At 37.9% G+C, this 22,160-nt stretch overlaps 1 protein-coding gene across 1 annotated transcript; it reads right to left on the bottom strand.

Moving 5' to 3' along the window:
* Positions 1–3,250: 3,250 nt before the first annotated feature.
* On the bottom strand, positions 3,251–5,057 carry LOC149848641 (dof zinc finger protein DOF1.2-like). Its single transcript, XM_090012032.1, has 2 exons — positions 4,903–5,057; positions 3,251–4,246 (listed from the first exon to the last, which is right to left on the bottom strand). The coding sequence occupies exons 1-2, from the start codon at positions 4,912–4,914 to the stop codon at positions 3,371–3,373; spliced, it is 888 nt and encodes a 295-aa protein (XP_089868158.1). The 5' UTR covers positions 4,915–5,057; the 3' UTR covers positions 3,251–3,370.
* Between the last annotated feature and the right edge of the window lie 17,103 nt (positions 5,058–22,160).

The following is a 22,160-nucleotide window of genomic DNA, read 5'->3' as shown; positions in this document are numbered from 1 at the left end:
CAAAACAATTAAACTAACTTGCTAACTACTAACTTATGAGTTATCCCGATTATCACATAACACAGAATAACAAACGTCGGTGGTATTTTTTCACAGAATGCGAGGTTTCTTTGCGTACCTGAAAGAGTAATCAAAACAAAACAATTAAACTAACTTGCTAACTACTAACTTATGAGTTATGTTTATGTCGTAATTTATTTATTAGTTGTTTAATTACCTACTTGTTTAATTACTTAATTTCACTGTCTGGAGCATGTTAGACTCTTGATGTTGTCGCCTAGTGCTTAGTTTTGATATCATGCTTACTGTTTTTTTACTGGCTTATTGTTGCTCTTGTTAATTATTGCAAATATTTTTAACTATTTCATCATGTTAGATTTACTTATGCTTTTATAATGGTTAGTCATGTTAATAGTTGCACCTCATGCTAACACTGTTTATATTTTTCATAAAATGGTAAGTTGTGGATATTATCTTATCAACTCGCAAGAGTACTGACCCCATTTTATGGGAATGCAAGTGATCATTGCTAGGGGTGCGATGGCGACGGATATGCGGCCGAGACTTTGGACCCACACTTTGAATATATGCGATCTTGGCACTTGGTTTTGGAGAAATCTTTATTTTTTTGGAGACATTTTGTAAAGGAAAACAATGTATACATTTTGGTCTCATTTTTGTAAACCAATAATAATGGAATGTTTCTAATTGTTGTTCATTCTGTAACTGGCTCAAAAATTTACAATTGTTTCCCTTATAGTTTTTCGCTTATGTAATATTTCAAAAAAAAAAATTATACTATCATGTCTTTGTATGGGGGGGGGGGGGGGTTGCGTTTCTTTCTGTTATAAATCCATAAAAAGGCATAGGGACCTAAGAATAGTAGCACGAGGGGTTGGGTGAAAATGATCACCCCCAGGAATTTAATTTGTTCTTGTTCGTAGGAAAGGGGTGATTTTTATTAAGCCTGCAGGGGCCTCAACTTTTTTAAACCAGCTAATAAGGGCTTAATTTGGATTATCATGGGTGCTTTGTAAAATCCAGCTCCTGGTCATGTTTGCTAAGATGGACTTGAGCAGCGTCTGTTTTGCATCACTTTCACTGATGAATTAGACAGTTAAACTTGACACAAATAGTTCAACGTCAAACTACTGCTTTCTTAAATTTTAGGTGGTCCATTCAGTTGTCAATTTCAGGACATTAGTGTTGATTGGTTACGTGATTGATTTGACATCTCTCTCTCTCTCTCTCTCTCTCTCTCTCTCTATATATATATATATATATATATATATATATATATATGGGTTTAATACAATGTCATTAAAATTAGTTCACTAAGTGAATCGGTTTCTTAAGAAAACCTAAGAATCAAATCGAATTGTTCGTGAATAGATGACTTTTTATCATCAAATGACACGTGTCATTAACCAATAAAAAATATTAAAAATATTTTAACCCCTTGAAATATTAAAAAAAATGAATCGAAGTGACACGTGAATCAGTCCCTTTTGAATGGGCAATCCAATTTTAACATTGGTTTAACATGCTATATTTAGTACAAATCATGCTTTTGTTCTCTTGGATGTAGAAAGTGTTTTGGGTTAATTAGCCTAATTTAGGCCCTTTATACTAATATTAACAACATTCACTGATTGGGAGGACTAAAATTGTGTAAAAATTGGTGATGTTTTTTAAATCTAAACTTACTTTATTTAAGTGGAATTGAAGCAGACAATTAAACACAATTTTTTTTTAAATAACAAAAGTTATTTTAGAAATTTTAATTTGAAAAATTAAAGTGAGATTTAAATCACAAAAGGTAACTTCATAATTAAAAAATGTCATCATTTTTTAATGTTTTGATCATTTTAATCAATTGAACGCTGTTGATGCTAATATAAAGAGTTTAAAGTAAGATTAACTCAAGTATTTTCATAATTGTATTTTGGTGCAATTTGAACCATTAATTTTTTAACTTTCTTAATTTAGTCCTTTAAAATATATTTCAAAATTTAAGTATTTTAGTTAAAATTAGTGCGTGATTAACGTAAGTGGATATATGGCGATAAATATTCCAAATATATAGGAGTAATGAAATTGTCCTGTGAGTGCAGATCAAGTTACAGGTACCCCTAATGATAAACTGTTAGGGTCCCTCTGATACGGTTCATCATGGGAATGAACAGCATCAAAACATTACAGCGAAGTAGCTAGGATGGGCCTTTCATAGCCATTCGTCTTCAAGATCAACGGCATTTGAAATACAAGCAAAAGTTGAGAAGGTTTAGCGGTGTTCATCCCCATGGATGAGCAGTACTGGGGGTGTTAGAGGACAAGGTGACGTGCAGAAGAATATCTAGAAGACTCAAAGAGACATGGATTTGAAGATTTCTCTAGAAAACTTGCAGCTGAAGAATCTGGGCTGCAAGCTAATGAGAGTCCACAAAATAGAAAGTTATTAAAAGAAGAATTAGTTAGGAAAGAATATGTTAAGGACTGTATGAATGGAGAGTTACCAAAAGAGGTTGGGTTTTGTTATGTTGATCAAAGATGAAAGACTCCTCTCAAATCTTGTAATCGTCCAACCTTCTTATAAAATAAATGCCTCTCTCTCCTTGAATTAGATGAGTGAGAGAGGGGGGCCATACCCGTGGATGTAGATCCAGTTGGATCGAACCACATAAAAACTTTCTCGTGTGCTGTTGTTTGTGTTTGTGGTGCATGTCCACGAAGTCTCTTAAAATGTTATTAGCAGTCACTTTTAACATTCTATTACGCTATGTAAAAATACATGATATTTTGAGGAAAATTATTTTTGAGAATTCATGTAAAATTTAAAAAAAAAACATATTATTGGTTTTCAGAGATCAGTGAAAATTGTTGAAAACAATCCCTAACGGCGCTCCCCAAAAGTCTCCCTCTCTTTAAGATTGATGCATGAAGAACTGGGAAAAGACAACTGAAATGGTCCAAGTTACTGAAAGTCAGCTTGCTGCTGCTGCTTTTTAAGAATCATAAGAGGCCAAATTCATGTTAACCGAGTATGCTGTTCCTTTGACGAAGTTACCTCTCTCTCTCTCTCTCTCTCTCTCTCTCTCTCTCTCTCTCTCTCTCTCTCTCTCTCTCTCTCTGCATTTCAAGCTATTAGAGTAATTGCAAACTTGGTTCTAGTCAAAATGTGAGAACAAAAAATTTAAGAAACTACCATACAACAATCCCTCATGAATGCTAGCAGGAAGCATATTCATTAGCTAATTCTTTTCTATATGTTTTGGTATTAATACTTTATTGTGAAAATGAAAAGTATCAAAATGTAATTTACATACATATTCCTTGCCTTGCCTTTGCCTTTTATTTTATTTTTTATCTTTTAGATGTGATACAAAGATCCATAACTCTGCAGATCAGCAGAGCTCCAACAATTAGACACAAAATCTGGGCAGAAGCTAAAATGCTCTGCCTTTGGAGCCTCTTCCATAAGTTGGTGCTGCCAACTAGAGCTTGGGATTGTTGGGTTAACAATATCTTGAAGACCCAAGTCACATTGAAACCCTTCAAACCCATAACACTCCTCTTCTCTAAAATCATGATCAAGCCCAATACCCAAGTCCCTCACTGAGTCTTGTTCATAAAGCCTCTGCAATTGGATACCAATCTCATTGTTGGTCTGAATTGCAGCAAAATCCGGTCCGTTCCGGCCCATCCCCACCTCAAAACTTGTTCCAAACTGCATTGACACGTCCGGCAGCATCTGGCCTGAAATGGGTAGTGAGTAACTAGGCTGAGGCTGATCAAAATTGAGAGCCTCTTCTGGCTGCTGTGACATGAATTTCTCGTAGACGAGGGCTAGATCAATGTCAGGCACCGCGGCATCACTTGTCCTGCCTTCGGGCCCATGGTGATTCCTCGACGGATTGGAATCGGACGATAAACTGCTCGAATCCAATGCGGTGGGATCGCCGTCTTCGCTGGAGGTCATCATGGACTTCCCCCTTCTGTTCTTCCTACAACCACCACCAACAGGGACATTCCTCAGAGACCCGCCTTTGGTCCAGTATCTCCGGCAGCTCTTGCAGAAGTAGCGAGGTTGGGCGAGGCTGTAGTTGTTGTAGTAGCAGAATTTGGTGTTGGTGGACTCACACCTTGGGCAATTTGGAGCTGCCTCTGTGTTTGGCCTCCAACTTCTCTCCATCAGTGTCCTCTGAAAAGGTGGTGTTACCTTCTGCCCTGCTCCCAACCTCCCTAACTAAAAGATCAAAAGGACACTTGATTTGTCAGAAGCACAAGATAATACTGTACTACATGTCCAGCTAAAACCAAAACAATTAATTAAAAAAAACAAAGAAATACCATTCAACCATTGATATTATGCTGCATGTTACTGCTAAAAACAAAATAATTAATGGAAAACCAAAAAAAAGAAAAGAAGATATTACGACCAACTCAACCATTGACACAAGAAGTGACATATTTGTGCTAATTATCAAATGTAGAATACAGTTATGGGCTATCATGTCAAAAGGGAAAAACTAGTGGATTCAGTGACAAACAGAAACATTAATCACTAAAGATAAAAAATAAAACATCTTTATGTGCTGAATTTTAACTTTTAAGCACAGAATCAGCCCAAGAAAATCATACATGATATGTTGAATCTAAAAAATAAGAGATACCAATTAACCATCATCTTAAGCAAACAATAGTTGACCATTGGGATATATTACTGCCTAAACTGGAAAAGAGAAAGGAAAAAAAAGATATCCATAAAAGCACCAAAAAACAGGAAATATAAAAAGAAAGAGGCCACACCCCATTGGCTTAAAACCCTCAAACTATCAATAACGGAAGGAACTGATACAAGAAGCAGCTAAAATTAAAAAAAAAAAAAAGTATCAATGGTACCTCATTAGCCATCAATTCAAGCACGATCTCATAAAATTAGTAGAATTCTAGAAAGGTGGCAAGGAGAGAAACTGGTGTACCAGCAAGAAAATGAAGGTGTATGGAATGAGGGGGGCTTAGTTTTAGTGTTAAGTTACGGAGAGAGAGAGAGAGAGAGAGAGAGAGAGAGAGAGAGAGAGAGAAACGTGTCTGCAATGTAAAATGGAGATGGAGCGGGGGAAGTTGTGATTTTGTTACGAGTCCTTAGGCGGATGGTGGGCGTTACTGAGGACACGTATTGATATCCCATTGGTAGATGGTTACATAGGAATGCATTGGGAAGGGGGGCAAGACCTCGTGAGTAGGGAGGGAGTGCTCGTACTGATGTGATGGTCTAAGTTACCAGAATACCCCTCTCAACTATTTTCCTGATTAATTTGTCCCTACAGCCTTGATTCAGAACTGGACATCAGTCCAGCTAGGGTTTTGATCTTGGCACACACCCAACCAAAGTCAACCTAGGACTACCCATGAGTCAAGCTAGGTTCCTTGTCACGGTCTAGTGAGAGTAGCTCATGAAGGCCTCAGACTGGACCAAGTCAACTAGAAGTTTGTGTCTTTTGATGCTTAACCGAGATCAATGGTGCACTGGAGCTGCACCTATCGACGAGAGAAAGAACCTTATCTTTGATATAATCCTTGAGCCTTGTGTGGACCAACCTGTTCATTGATGCAATCAATGACTCAAAGCCACTCTTTGAACACATGGTAAGTCTTTTGAGCCTTAACCATGTTTGCACCTGGTCTACACGTCAACGAGACCGAATTAACCCTTGAGGACTGTGAGTAAACCAACCGATCAAAGACCAAGTCGTGAACGCCTCTTTGACATGAGATGGCCTCGAGCTCAACTAGAGACCGAGCTTAGCCTGGGCTTGGACAGGACCTTGTGAAGCCCAACACGTGCACCAAATAACCAAGAGCCCGGGGGAAAATCTTTGAAGTAATTTTTTGTTGATTTAGGTGCATTATGGGAATTTAAGAAAAGGGCAGTAGCGGAGAGTGTATGGTGACGTGGATAGCTCGCGAACCTTATACGGACGGAACGCCGGGAGTCCCCCCACATCCCACGTGTACCTGCTTCTTGAAAGGACCAAAATACCCCTGAGCCCGTCTCCGTCCAATTCTCGGGTGAAGTAAGTCAACCATTACCGTTGACCTTCACCCCCATGTGAACATGTTTGGGACAAAGCCATGTTGGGCTTCCAATTTCCAATGGGTTGGATTGGATGCATGAGCATGGGCTTAGTGCTGTCACGGATCGGGTCAGTGGTTGGGTATCCAGTGGATCACAGTCTAACTTACCCGCTCTTGGCTAAACTTTTACCGGGTTTTTTAATCCCAACTCCCAATCCAAAAGACTGGGAACTGGTCAGGTCACAGGATCTGAATTTCGATCTGGTCCAAATTATAGAATGAAGAAAGAGGGGTTATGCACACGGTGTATTATTTTTCGGAAATGGATCCAGATCATTTTGGTGAACTCCAACAAACTCCAAAACTGTTTGGAGTCAGATGTCCAGTTTGATATCCGTAGATCTCGATAGATTGAGCCACATTCCCGACCCGTTTAGAGTCTGATTCAGGACAGGTGGCCAGCAAGACTTCGGAACCAAATGTGAGTTCCATCTGGACCTAGAGAATGAAGTCCAACCTATATCAGCATTTGGGACAGAGATGTGGGTTACATCAGGGTCTGATCTGGTTCCAACCCATATTGTCTATATTAAGCTACAACCGATCCAACCCGCATTCATCAGCATGATTCCAACACTCATGGCCCTCTTTTCTTCAGTACTTGGCCCAGGAAGAGATATGAGGATCATAACCTAGTCACTGGCTTGATTCCCGTGACTGGGCTTGTCTCCTAGTTGTGGATAATAGTCTCAATAGGTCATATATCCGACCCATAAAATATGTAGTTAGATTCGGGTTTGGGTTATGTCAGGTTGGAAAAATAGAAGCTCAAACTCGATCTACATGATTAACACATGTTTTTACTTGAAAAATACATATAAAACACTCAAGTAGGGCTGGTTTGGTCTGATATCCAAAAACATGGCTCAAACTCAGACTGAATATTATTCGGGTTTGCATTTTTATTCTCATTTTCAGATATCCAAATTCAGATCAGTTTGTTGGATGCTCAACACAGATCCAACCCACTGACAGCGCTGTTAATTAGCCAAACCATAATTACTAGAAGCTTCTAAAAACCTTCAAAACGCTCTTCAGGAAGCTTCCTCTAGAATTAACATATTTTGTGCTTTTTCAAAAACTTTATCAAGCTTACTTTTTTTTAAAGCATAAATGTGATTTTTTTTTTTTTTTGGAAATGCACATTTAAGGCTATGGACTTTGCTTACTTTTAAACTTATATTTTTTATCAGGAAACTTGCTTATATACATATTTTGGTAAGAAAATACATTTAAGTAAAAACATAGGTTGTTTTGATCAAATCTGACCTCATAGATTAATTCAGCATGGTTGATTCAATCTGAATCTGCCTTTGGATCATATATTTTTTAATGAAAAATATGAGGTTTTTAATCACAAAAAATTGTATTTTAGCAGAATTGTTTTTTAAATTGCCAAAAATCCTGAAAACAAGTTGGATTTCAGTGGATCAAGTGTTGATCTTCACAAAATGGAGGATGTAGATCACATCTAGTGTCCCAATTGATCAAAACAACTTGCATCACATCTAGTGTCCCATTTACTAACAGTCTTGGTTCAACCCGACCCGACCCCACCCAAATCCATTTGTAAATAGCAATAATTAATTTATTCCCAACTTCTCGTGCACTCAATTAATTTATCTTTTTACTTTTCATCAAATTAATGTAACTAATTAGGTAAAAAGTAATAATTGCCAAGTTACTAAGCAATAGTTAATATTTTTATTTTTTATAATATTGAAAATTAATAAATAATTCAGGCCCATTGGGCTGGCCTGGTAGCCCATCGGGCCAACCCAGTAGCTCGTAGCATGGCACAGTAGCCCACGGATCGCCCGGTTTTGTCTATACACCTTCATGCCAGACCTGACTGACTGGAATCCTGATTTGGATATTTTTTTTTCTGATAGTATGGTAGTTTATAATGTTAAATGCACAGCCATTGAGATTTGACCAGTCTCCTTCATGCTATTTGTAATCGGACCCAGATCTGCTTGTGCCTAAGCCCGGTCCGGTGGAAACCTAGTGCTTAAAGTTGGATCCGGGTCCAGTCCCATGGGATGTGGTGCAGGTCGTTGGCAGCCCCAATTATTGCCCTGATGTGGGCCCCACGTTTCCGCAAGCAAAGCGGGGTCCATCATACTTGTTTTCAACTCCAGTGTCAAGAATCAAGATGGTGTCCTCATCAAAATCTGCTTAAGGAATGGTGCTGGTTGCAATCAAATCCTTGGGAAAGAAACAATGGCTAAGAATATGATGGCAATGGGAAGATGGATTTATAAGTAAGGTGTATATGGTTGTCTCATAGCTGAGTGGATCATCACATGGGTTAGGTTGTGGATGCATCATTGCTTCATGTGCAGTCATGTCATATTGCATGCGTGTTGATATATATATATATATATATATATATATATATATATATATATATATATATATATATATATATATATATATATATATATATATATATATATATATATATATATATATGAGAGAGAGAGAGAGATGTTTTACCGTGGTATACTTGATATTGATCTCAACTCTAGGAGAGATCCTTTTGGGTAGGGGTGTAACGGGCTTGGTTTATCCGGACCTGACCCGAACCAAACCCTATAGGGACTGGGTATGGTGATAAATATGAAGACCTAGGTCTGAACCTGAAGGTCAGATTAATACATGGACTCGGGTACAGTTTGTGAAGTTTTACCTGACTCGGGTATGGTCCCGGTTTGATTCATGTAGTTCTTATCCAGTTCGGGTATGGTTTTCTTATAGTGGACCTAATTAGACCCAGGTCCAAACCCGATACGATACCCAAAAATCTGGTTCAAATCTAGATTCACCTGGGTCCCAATCAAATCGAACCTGTTGACACTTTTGGGATTGAGGATCTGATTTAGTAAGGAAGAACGTTTCAGAAACTTACAGATTTGATACCTGAACCCAAAAGCTACATTAAAGTTTTCTAAGAATATCTAACAATATCTATAAAATTTGAAAATTGAAAATAAAGCAATGAATAAATAAAAAATTTAACAAAACTAGAAATTATCTGATAATCTAACTCTTCAACTCTCACTACATCTCCTATGTACTTATAGACGAGGGTTTTTCTTATTCTAACTCCTAAAGATACCAAAACAGATACAATTATTCAATATTGGACAAACTCTTGTGGACCCGGTTCACTTTGCTCCTCTCGTACGTAAAGTCCTGAGAAAGGAACTCCTCCTCCCATCAGTTCTCAGATTCACGGTTTATTTCCGATTTATACGAGGGATCCCAAATCCTCAATCTGAGATCCGGATTTTGTGAAACCTTGGATCTTGGCATGAAGCCCACACCACATCATCATGTCTTATGCAATCTCAGATCCCTGGATTTGAGATCTGAGGCTCTCACACGCCCGTACCGTAGTAGTTGAGTGTTTCAAGGAATTCAGAGAATCCTACCAATTGGAAGATTGGATATGGTAAATCCTAGGAAATGGGATTGGATTTCGTAGCACCAAATCACTCACATCTCTTGAATCCAGCGTTTACCTGTCAAATTTCACCTCCCAAACAGCTATAGAGTTTCCCAAATCCCAAGGGTTTCAAAATTTGAATTTGACATTTCACTGTCGATTATGGGTTCCCAAACAGAGCCTTTATTTCACATACATGGCACCATTGCACTGAATCTATCATGGTAAATTCTCAAACGATAAAGTTCTCTGAATTTTGCAGTATATTCAAATTCTTGCCTTTATTTTAAGGAACACATTTTATCATGTTTTACCAAGATTCTAATGATCTTTTATTCCCTCATATCTTATTCTTTGGATTTTGAATACATTGATATTTTATATATTTTTCTGAAAAAACAAAAGTTCTAGACCACCGTGATATTTTTTTCTCATCTCAAAATTTCTTGACACATATCAATGATACACCATTTGGCATTGAATCATCTAAAAACTAAAAAGGTGACATTGACAGCACAGTAATAAATATCGCGAGATTTATGAAAATCTCAGGGTAATATCGCACGAAATTGCCTGAACGCTTAAAACGACAATTTCTTGCAAGATTTTCAAAATATCACGAGATTTATGAAAAATATAAATACCGCGATTTAAACATGATATTTACGTTTTAAACGACTATTTATGTGTATTTTTATTTTTAAAAAAAAATTATTAATATTTTCTTATAAAAAATAAATTTTATATTTTTAATTTATATTTTTTGTCAAGATTTTGCCAAAAAAAATACGAGATTTATAAAAAACATTCAATTTTTCACGAGTTTTTGAAAAACAAAATTTTGTCAAAAAAAAATGTTTAATATGATTGACAGACATGGTTGAGCGGCAGATCACTACAAGAAAAACGCTAATTATCGATGAAAATTTGTGATGGATTTTTTTCGTCGCAAATTTGTGACGGATTTTTTTCGTCGCAAATTTGCGACGGATTAGATAGAGAAAACTATCTGTCGCTAACATTCGAATGTTTATGGAATTAGCGACGGGAAAAAATTTGTCATAAATCCATTGCTAATTAGCGACGAATTCGCGATGAAAAAACTTTCATCGCTAATCTGTCGTGACAAAAAGATTATGTCTCAAACTCTGTTACAATTTAGCGACAGAAAGTTTTCCATCGCGAATCCGTTGCTAATTAGCGACGGATTAGTGATGGCATTTTTTCGACGCTAATTCTCAATACAAGAAAAATGTTAATTAGCGACAAAAATTTGTGATGAAAAACTTTTGTCGCAACTTTGCGATGGATGAGCGACAGAATTTTTCTGTCGCTAATTAGCGACGGAATTAGCGACAAAAAAATTTTGTCGCTACTTTTTTATTTAAACCGACCCATCTAGGGCGCAAAATTTCCCCTCTCTCTCCGTGCAAAATTTAAACCGACCCAAAAGTCGTTCAATTTAAACCAGTTGTTGGCAGGACGGCCGAAGCAGCAAAGGGGACGACTTCTTCGTGGAGGGCCTCCTTGACTTCTCGAACGAGTTTTTAATGACTTCGTGGCGGAGGAACGAGATGAAGAAGAGGAGTTGGAGCCACCGGCGCTGGAGGACCAGGTTGGTCTGACCTCTTCGGTCTCGAATGGCTATTCTTTTATCGATTTTGTCGACGTTCTTAACGACAGCAAGCTTTCCGTCCCAGTAAGTGGTTTTCTTTTTCGAGCGTGGCTTTTCGTTCCCGACCTTTGTTTTTTTGGCCTAACGATTCTGTTGGGGGTTCTGGTTTCAGGTCGATGGACAAGCGAGGGAATCAGGTCAGGAGGGTGCCGGAGAGCATGTCGGTTCTGAGGTGCAGCCACTGCCTTATGCAGAAGACCCCGCAGTGGTGGGCCAAGCCAGACAAGCAGGGAACCAGGTCGGGAGGGCGCTAGAGAGCACGCCGATTCGGAGGTGTAGCCATTGCCTTGTGCAGAAGACCCCGCAGTGGCAGGCCGGGCCGCTCGGGTCTAAGACCCTGTGCAATGCCTGTGGGGTGCGGTACAAGTCTGGCTTGTTGCTGCCAGAATACCGCCCGACAGGGAGCAATTTTTTTTAAATTTAGCGACGGATTAGAGATGGATATTATCTGTCGCTAAATTAGCGATGAATAATATCCGTCGCTAAAATAGTGACGGATCATGCCCGTCGCAAAACCAAATCTATGCTTATTTAGCAATGGACTCGCGACAGATCATGTCCATCGCTAATCTGTCGTAAATTAGCGATGAAAGTAGCAACAGATCAGTTCTGTTGCTAATTAGCGACCAAAAAATTATGATGGACGCTATCCATCGCTAAGCCGTCGCCAATCTGTCGCGTTTAGCGATGAATTAGCAATGGATTAGCGATGGATAGCGTCCGTCGCTAATCCACGGTTTTCTTGTAGTGGATCGTCACATTGAATACAAACGATCTTACTTGGTTGAGATATGTATGGGTTGTCACTCTCACAGTTTCTAAATGAGATGTATAGTGGGGGACTCAATGTGGTCGACAATCCGTTATATTCAATACGACCTTATCATCTCCCCTCAACATGGTTGTTGCCACTACCAATTTTTGAGTGCGTATCATGAGCTCTGATGAATTACATCATGGTATTCCGGATGCCGTTCATCTAGGGCATCAATGGCTCCAAAAAAAAAAGAAAATGAAAAACATGGGACCCATCTAGAAGGTACATAATCAATCCATCCATGGTATTTGTGATACCATTCATCTCATGGATGAATGGCATCAGAGCGAGTGCTGATGAATTACCATCAGAGCTCACTCTGACCTGATACACACACCCAAATTTTGTCTAATCTAACATTATAATGGTGCCACCACCGAGGCGGTATCCCATTTGGTAAGCCGGGTCCTGTGTAAAGCTGAAGGCTCAGGATCGAATCTCTCTGCCACATAGGGCGGCTATTGTTCTGGTAGGGGTTTGCCTAACACCAGCTTGCTTTTAAAAAAAAAACATTATAATGGTGTCAGTCAATAAGCTTTCTTAAGTCGAAAGCGAGTTAGGGGTAATCTTAATCCAAAATAAAATGGTTGAGGTGATCAACCCATTTATGCAAAATTGTATGCTTGTCATTCTTTTACGCCCTTCAAACACTACAAAAAAAAAATGTCAATTAGCGATAAAAATTTGCGACGGAAATAATCCGTCGCAATTTTGCGACGGAAATAATCCGTCGCAATTTTGCGATGAATTAGCGAGAGAAAATTAGCCATCCCTAAAATTGGGATTAGTTGCGAGATTTGCGATGGAATTAATTCCATTACAAACTATATCGCAACTTAGCGACGAAATTTATCTGTCGCTAATTAGCATCGATGTTTGCAATAGAATTATTCTGTCATGAATCTGTCACTAAATTTTGATGTAAAACGCCCATCTAGGGAACAAAATTAATTATGCTCTGCTCTCTCTCTCTCTTTCTCACCCGCACTGCTCGCCCCGGCCACCTCCCGCTCTCCGGCGACCACCCCGGCCACCTCCCGCTCTCCGCCAACCACCCCGACCATCTCTGCAGCTGCTCTTCCGCCGACTATCCCTGCGCTGCTCTCCGACGACCGCCTCGGCCATCTCCGTCGACCGGCCCCGCGCTGCTCACCATCTCCGCCCCCGCTCTCCGACGACCCACCGACAGCTCCCTCCGGAGACCGCACCGGCCACCTCCCGTTCTCCTCCCTCGGTGGTTCCCCCTCTATCACCCCTTTCCCTCGAGTGAGCCCTCTCTCCCCCTCGCCGTATTTCGGCCACCCAACGCCCTCAGTCTGAACTGAATGAGCATAAATGGTTTCGCTTTGATCCCTTCAGAGTTGTTTGTTGGTTCATTTTTCATCTTTCTTGATATATTTTTCTTATTGGGTTTCCATCATTTCATGTTTTCTTGTGCTTGGAGATCGTGAATGCGTGGATTTGGTTGTGATTTGCTTTGATCAGTTACGGGTTCTGATCGGTGTTGATTTCATTTTTCTTTGCGTATGTTTTTTTGTTTGTTCTTATTTCTAGCTTAGATTTGTCGCAAATAATGGTTTTAATCTGATTTTCTCTGCATTTTGCTTTTTTTGCCATTTTTTTTCTTTTTTTTTAAATGAATATGTTGTTTCGCCTCTCTAGCGTTCCCAGCTTCTTTGCTTAATTTTCTTATTTATTCATAATTTACCTAGATCTATTGCATTTTAGGGTTTTACACTACAACAAAGCAGTAGATTAGCGACGACCACATTCCGTCGCTAATCCGTCGCTAATCCGTCGCTAACCATGTTAGCGACGGATTAGCGACAACGCGGCGACAGTATGCTTACGTCGCGAATATTTCGACGCTAACTGGCGACGGAATAATTCCGTCGCCAAGTCCGTCGCTAATTGCGACGGAATAACGAGCGCTATATTTCGTCGCCAATCCGCCGGTACTAAACGGCGACCACGGCGTGGCGACGGATTTAATTCCGTCGCTAAGCCGTCGCTATATTAATATGAATAGCGACGGAATCATCCGTCGCAAAAACGAAAAAAAATAAAAAAAAAATTATTTAAAAATTAATTACCGAGAACTGTACAATTTATATTTCCTGTACAATTTATATTTCCTGTAAATAAAAAACAAACCACACAAAAAAATTCATATAACAAGTATCTATAATAATTAATCGTTCCACCTTAAAACTAAGAAGTTTAATTATTTACAATTCAACAATTACAATTAGGAAAAATAAAAAAAATAGAACTTCTTCAACACAGTCCTCTAATCATCGCCAAGATTTTGTGCGTCTTCTTGTTCATTGTCTTTATCTGTCCCTTCAGCTCCACTACCCTGATTATCGCTAGCAGCCTACACAAGAAAAGAACAGTCAGTATTGATAAACAAAATATAATGAAATAAATTACACACTATATGTGATTCTATCATGTGCTCATGTGTGATCTAAGGCAATAAAAAAACTCTATATGTGATTCTATCATGCTCATATGTGTGCTAAGGTAGTCAAAAAATTGAATATGTGATTATAGCATGTTCATATGTGTTCTAAGGCATATAAAAAAACTCTATATGTGATTCTACCATGCTCAGATGTGCTTTAAGGCAGGCAAAAAACTATATATGTGATTCGATCATGCTCGTATGTGTGCTAAGGCAGTAAAAAAATTGAATATGTGAATATAGCATGCTCATATGTGCTCTAAGGCAGGCAAAGCCAAAAATTTTATATGTGATTCTATCATAAATGATATATAACATGTTCATATGTGTTCTAAGGCAGTTAAAAAACTCTATATGTTATTATAGCATGTTCATATGTGTGCTAAGGCAGTCAAAAAACAGAATATGTGATTATAATATGCTCATATGTGTTCTTAGGCAGTAAAAAAACTGAATATGTGATTATAGCATGCTTATGTGTTCTAATGCAATCAAAAAAACTTTATATGTGATTCTATCATGCTCATATGTGCTCTAAGACAGACAAAAAGTTAAATATATATATATATATATATATATATATATATATATATATATATATATATATATATATGTGATTCTATCATGCTCATATGTGTGCTAAGGCAGTAAAAAAATTGAATATGTGATTATAGCATGTTCATATGTGTTCTAAGGCATCTAGAAAAACTCTATATGTGATTCTACCATGCTCAGATGTGCTTTAAGACAGTCAAAAAAACTATATATGTGATTATACCTGAGAGGGACCTGGAATCGAAGATCCCCTATCCTGAACAGCGGCCTTGATCTCATTTCGGAGAAAGGGGGCGACGGTGTATTGGAAGTAGTTATTCAGTGATTCATTAATGATCTCGCGTACACCATCACCGGAAAGAATAGTCGGCTGCTTGGAGCTTATGTCGGCGCAAGAAGTTGGTGAGCCGTAACTGGAAGAACCAATAACTGGTGAAGTGTTCATATTACTCCCAAACCCGAACACGCGACCTTTTTTGGGTTCACCTGCTGCAGTCACCCATGCTGTAGGATCAAATGATGGATGCTGAGTAGCGTCTTCGCCATATCGCTCTACCATTTGTTGCTCATATGCCTCCTACAAAATAATGTTTAAAGTATTCATTAATAATTAATGATAACATTATGATGACTTGTATATATATTGCAATGATTATTAATAGAATTAATACATACCGTTGTCGTTCTCGCCTTCTCTGATACGAAGACTCCCGTGGTCTTCCGTTTATGTGTTTCTGCAAACACATCCTTATATGGTACACTGCCTCATTTTTCTGCTTCCTGCGAAGTTAAATGACAAAAGATTTAGTACACAAATTTGCAACAATACTTATAAAATTAATATTATATATTGATGAGTTACCATTTTCTTTAGGTGGCTCCCAAATGTCTTAGATCCACCTGTGTGTAGATGGGCTTCGGGCATCTTCGATCGATTTTGTGAAGCCTTCGCAGAGCGATTTTTAAATGCATCTCCCGCCCACATATCGCACATTTCATCCCAGTAATCTCTCCTGATAGTAATAGGACCATGGCCCTTCCACAGTAATGGATCATCTACTACGCCAGATGCTTTTTTTGCTGCAGTCTTCATAGTGTGCAGCATGTCTGCAAATCGATTGGCAGCCACCTTCTGCCACACCTTCCTTGCATCATTTTCTTCCACCGTAGTTGCAAAGCGATTCGAAGCCTACAAATATTTTCAGAAAGTTAGTAGACATTGCTTAAATAAATTAAATATGAAACACATTAACTATGAGGAACAACTGTATACCATGAATGAGGACCACAATCTGTCTAATACCTCCTTTGGGTACTCTTTCCATTGAGCAACTGGTCCTGGTAGATGTTGAAGAAGTGAATTCCTAATCTCCCGTACTACTTCTTGTGGCTCAAACCTCGTGCTGCACATGAATTGTTACACAGTAAATATCAATATAAAATATTTAAAAGATATGCAATAATTGAAAACAAAATACTTACGGTCGATTATCGATATACACTATTCGAATGAGTCTTCTTGTGCCAGCCTGAGAAGACCCTGTTTCCTGTGTTGGCTGTTGACTTGTGCGATCAACTGGTGTAGGTGGGTCGTGTACAGGCGCAACATCATCTGTAAAAAAATACACACCAAGTTCTCAGAATGTGCATTTGAACTAATCAAGCATCTAATTAGTTATATGATATACCTATCACAGGAGCCCGTGAAGATGAAGGTTGAGCCTGGCTACTACTGGATGAGCGACCACTATAACCTCCACGAACCATATTCTAACAAATAACATATGTCATACAATACATTCAAATAATTCACATCAAGTATTACAATGCATTCAAGTCATTCACATCAAGCATTGCAATGCATTCAAATAATTCAAATCATTGACATCAAGTATTGCACTAATTCAAATCATTCGTTAATTGCATAAATTATAATACATTCAGATAATTGAAATCATTCACATCAAGTATTACAATGCATTCGAATCATTCGTATCAAGTATTACAATACATTGAAATAAAATTTTTAATCATTCACACCAAGTATTGCAATACAACTCACATCAAGTATTACAATGCATTTAAATAGAGGTTTGTAGTATAAGATTTTGCTCACTAGCTTGAGAATTCTTCCTCGTCACTAGTTTGACTTTCTTCTTCTTCTTCTTCTTCTTCTTCTTCTTCTTCTTCTTCTTCTTCTTCATTGTTTGCCCATCCACTTGGTACATCATTTGGATCACATTCCTCTATGAATGTTTCATCAGCCAATGGAGATATGACATGCATATCATGCGCAACATCGTGACCATAAGCGAAGTCACAGACATCATCTGATTGATAGTAATCACTGTCTTCAGCTAACTCATCTTCTTGTAACTGATCATACTCGGGGTATAGTTTGGATTTCACCTTGCAAACTGCCCACCATTCATTTCTATCTGACTTTTTTATACTCGGATATGAAGTATAATAAACTTGTTGAGCTTACGAGGCTAATATGAATGGTTCATATGTTCCAAACCTGGATTTATGATTCACCTCCACAATGCCTGAAGCTTTGTCGAGTCTTGTTGCAGTTGGATCAAACCAATGACACTTGAATACCGTAACCCTGTTATTCATGCCTAAGTAAGTCAACTCCATTATTTCCTCTATAACACCGTAGTAATCATGTTCATTTTCACCGTAGCTGCTACCCTTGACACACACGCCACTATTTATCGTTGATTTGTTTATACCGTAGTCTTTTGTATGGAATCGATAACCATTTACGATATACCCGTTGTAGCATTGCACAACTTTGGTCGGACCATTTTCTAAATCACATATTCCTTGATCTTTAACATCACCATGGCGAACCTACGCACAGACATAAACAATTATTGTGATCACGATCAATTAAGTAACTTAGTGTTGTTTATAAGTACAAAATTTATGTTAGCTTCTTTACCAACTGTTTCAACCACTCCACAAACTTAGTTTCACGTTCTTTTTGTACTTCTGCATTAGTGAGATGTGAAACTTTGTTTTGCAACTCCAGATCAAATCGTCTGCAAACCACAAATACTTATATTACCGAGCCATGTATCCACATATAGAACATAAAAGGATTTATAATTGAGTTGCATATACATATACTTACTCGATGTATGGGTCGATCGCTGAACAATTAAAAAGAATATAGATGTGTGCTGCATCTTGCTCTCGATCTGTCAATAGCCTTGATCGGCAACTACCAAATGCATGCCCAAGTCGTTGAAATATCGACAGCTTGTCAGCTACAGTTACTTGTTCTCCATCATCGTTACGGGGCGGGCATGTGTAACGTGTTGAAATATGAGGTTCGAAGTACATAGATGAGAAATTTGAAATCTCTTCTAAAGTGTACGCCTCACAAATAGAGCCTTCTACTCTTGCTTTATTACGAACCTTTTTTTTTAGGTCGAACATGCATCTAACAAGAATATACATTTCAAATTTTAAATATCTGTCATTAAAGAGACAAATATAAAAAAACATATACCTTTCAAATGGGTACATCCATCGATATTGCACAGGGCCACCAACCCTTAGTTCATATGGCAAATGTATGATCAAATGTTCCATAACATCGAAAAATGCTGGCGTAAATATCTTTTCTAACAGACAAACAGTGGTGATGACAGAGTCCTCGAGATTCTTTACATCTGATACAATGACCTCCGATGCGCACAATGTTCTGAAAAATCCGCTCAACTCAGACAATACCCTCCATATAGGTTTGTCTAACATATCATGGAATGCTAGGGGTATCAATCGTTGCATAAAGATATGACAATCATGGCTCTTCAACCCATATAACTGTCCATCGTCAATCTTCACAGCCCGAGCAATGTTAGAGACATATCCATCTGGAAATCTCAGTTGTCTCAACCATTGACATACATGTTTTATTTGATCAGGTCCGAGCACGTACTTCGCCTTTGGTTTCAGTACTTTGCCATTATACTCTTTGAGTTCCAATTCTGGTCTTTTACATATTAATTTTAAATCCATACGGGCCTTCGGATTATCCTTCGTTTTTCCTTTAATATTCATTACTGTATTGAACACATTATCAAACACATTTTTCTCTACATGCATCACATCCAAATTATGTCGTATCAATAGGGTCGGCCAATACGGTAGTTCCCAAAAAATAGATTTTTTCGTCCAATTGTGTTCCTTCCCAAATCCACGGAAGGGTGTAGGACTGCGGGCATCTGTTAATACATCTGGAAAGTATCGCAATCTTCTTAAAATCTCTATGCCAGACAATCTTGAGGATGGACCTTCCATTTCAGTTGTGCCTGCTGTAAATGCATTCTTTTGACGTCGGAACGGATGATCGCTGGGTAGAAATCGACGATGGCAATCAAACCAGCAAGGCTTCCTTCCATGCCTCAATCTAAAAGCTTTGGAATCCTCCATGCAGTACGGACAAGCCAACCTCCCATGTGTGCTCCAACCAGATAACATACCATATGCAGGGAAGTCACTGATTGTCCATAGAACAGCGGCCTTCATGTTGAAATTTTGTTTTTTGTGGGCATCATACGTGGTAACACCGTCATCCCACAGTACTTTTAATTCATCAATCAATGGCCTTAGATATACATCAAGATTTTGGCCAGGTGAGGTCGGACCAGGGATCAACAGAGACAAGAAAAGATTTGGACGTTTCATACACAAGCTTGGTGGAAGGTTGTATGGAGTTACAAATACTGGCCAGCATGAGTATGGAGTTGATCTACCCCCAAATGGATTAAATCCATCTGTACATAAACCGAGTCTAACATTTCGCACTTCCATTGCGAAGTTCTGATGAGTACGATCAAAGTGCTTCCAAGCTTCAGCGTCAACAGGATGCGTGATCTTGTTTTCATCGTGTCGAACTTTATTTGCATGCCATCTCATGTGTTTAGCTGTCTTTGAAGACATATACAATCGCTGCAATCTAGAAGTGATAGGAAAGTAGCGGAGCGACTTGTATGAAACTTCCTTTGATCTCGTGCTACCATTGCCTCTTGTCTTTGGCTTGAACCGAGGATGCCCACATGACGGGCATGATATGTCGTTTTCCTGCTCCTTGAAATACAACATGCAGTGATTTGGACAAGCATCAATCTTTTTGTAACCCATACCTAGAGCGTTGACCATAACTTTCGCACGATAGAAATTTTGTGGCAATTTCTCATCTTTAGGCAACATACTCTTCACAATCATGCACAAACGGTCAAAACATGATTGACTCAAATTATACTCGGACTTCAAATTCATTAGTTGAAGAACTGCAGACAAGATAGTGTGACTCTCACAACCGTTCCAAAGTGGCTCATCAGCATCTCTAAGTAAATCATAAAATCTACTAGCTGCATCGTTTGGTGATTCTTCATCTACGACAGTTCTTACATCACTAGAACTCATAGCAGAACCCAGTTCTGTTCCTGCAGCATCAAATATCAAATTCGTATATGGATTATCGTGCACCACATTCACCTGTGCATCAAAATCGTTTCTAAATTCTTCTCCATGAAACGTCCAGTTCTGATAATCACTCACAAAACCCTTCCTGTATAGGTGATGTCTAACGCCATGAGGTTCTACAAATCGATTATTCTTACAGATCTTGCAGGGACACCTAATCCGACCTGTGGGATCTACCGTACTGACACTTGCCGTTGCAAATTCAATAAAACTGTCGACACCATCCATATATTCATGCGATAACTCATTGTCCACTATCCTACGGTACATCCATTCACGGTTTGCAGTCATTCTGTCGTATGATGTTACGAATAGTATCCTAACCAGTTAAAAGAGAACCATCAGAATACTATGATGAAGAAAATATCAAATTTATCATGCAATATATGATGTCATACAATCACAAGAATTATGATGCATGCATTGATAACTTAATATTTTCATGTGCAAACTATTCATGACACGATACATTCATTTGAAGCATGCTTTCAGTATACAATTTCACATGGAAGACATAATCAAATTGAAAGTAACTACATGTAAGCATGGATACAATCACATCAAACATTGCAATACATCGAAATAATTCATATCAAACAAATATCAAACATGTACCTGCAGCAAACACACTTCAATATCCCACTAACTACTACCATGCATAGCATGGACTCCGTACTCCAAAAATAAGAACACTTCCATATTCATACATTAAAATCATGCTCAGCATGATCTCCGAACTCCAACAAAGTAGTCCTAGATATCAACAACTAAGTGAGTGTGTGAACAATAAAGTGTTATATTCAATAAATTAAATAACATGTGATGCGCTTGCATCACTTACTCACCACGGGTATTTACCCGATTTGCATTGTTTTTGTCACTTACTTACCACGGGTGGCGGGGCACAAGCGAGTTCTGTTGAGAAATCTGCAAAAAAAAATGATGTTTTAAAATGAAGTCACCATGAAATTATTCGACCATATTAAATCATAAAACCTTAAAATACAAGAAAATAAATTATAAATAAACCAAAACATCATAAACTATAAGAAAAATAAACCATAAAATTAAATAAAAAAGCCACAATTTAAACCTTAATCAAGCAAGGAAAAAACCTGCCCAAATCAAATACAAAAAAATCCTTAATCAAATTAACTAAAAAGTATTAATTAAAAAAATGTGATTTAAATCCCTAATTATAGAAAATAAAAATAAAAACTCTAAATAAATAAAAAAACCTAATCAAATTAACTATAAAAGCCTTAATTAAAAAATTTTGATTTAAAGTCCTAACCAAATTAACTAAAAATCCTTAATTAAAAAAATTATGATTCAAATCCCTAATCATAGAAAATAAAAATAAAAGCTCTAATCAAATCCAAGAAAACCCTAATCAAATTAACTATAAAATGCCCTAATTTTTAAATTTTGATTCAAAGCCCTAATAAAACAAAATCAAATAAAAAACCCTAATTAAATTAACTACAAATAGCCTTAATTTAAGAAATTTGATTCAATTGCTTAATAAATGAAAATCAAAATAAAAAATCCT

The sequence above is a fragment of the Nuphar pumila genome, chromosome 1 (assembly GCF_984573655.1).
Source record: "Nuphar pumila chromosome 1, dmNupPumi1.hap1.1, whole genome shotgun sequence".
NCBI classification, from domain to species: Eukaryota; Viridiplantae; Streptophyta; class Magnoliopsida; order Nymphaeales; family Nymphaeaceae; genus Nuphar; species Nuphar pumila.
This window is presented reverse-complemented; position numbering and strand designations above follow the sequence as displayed.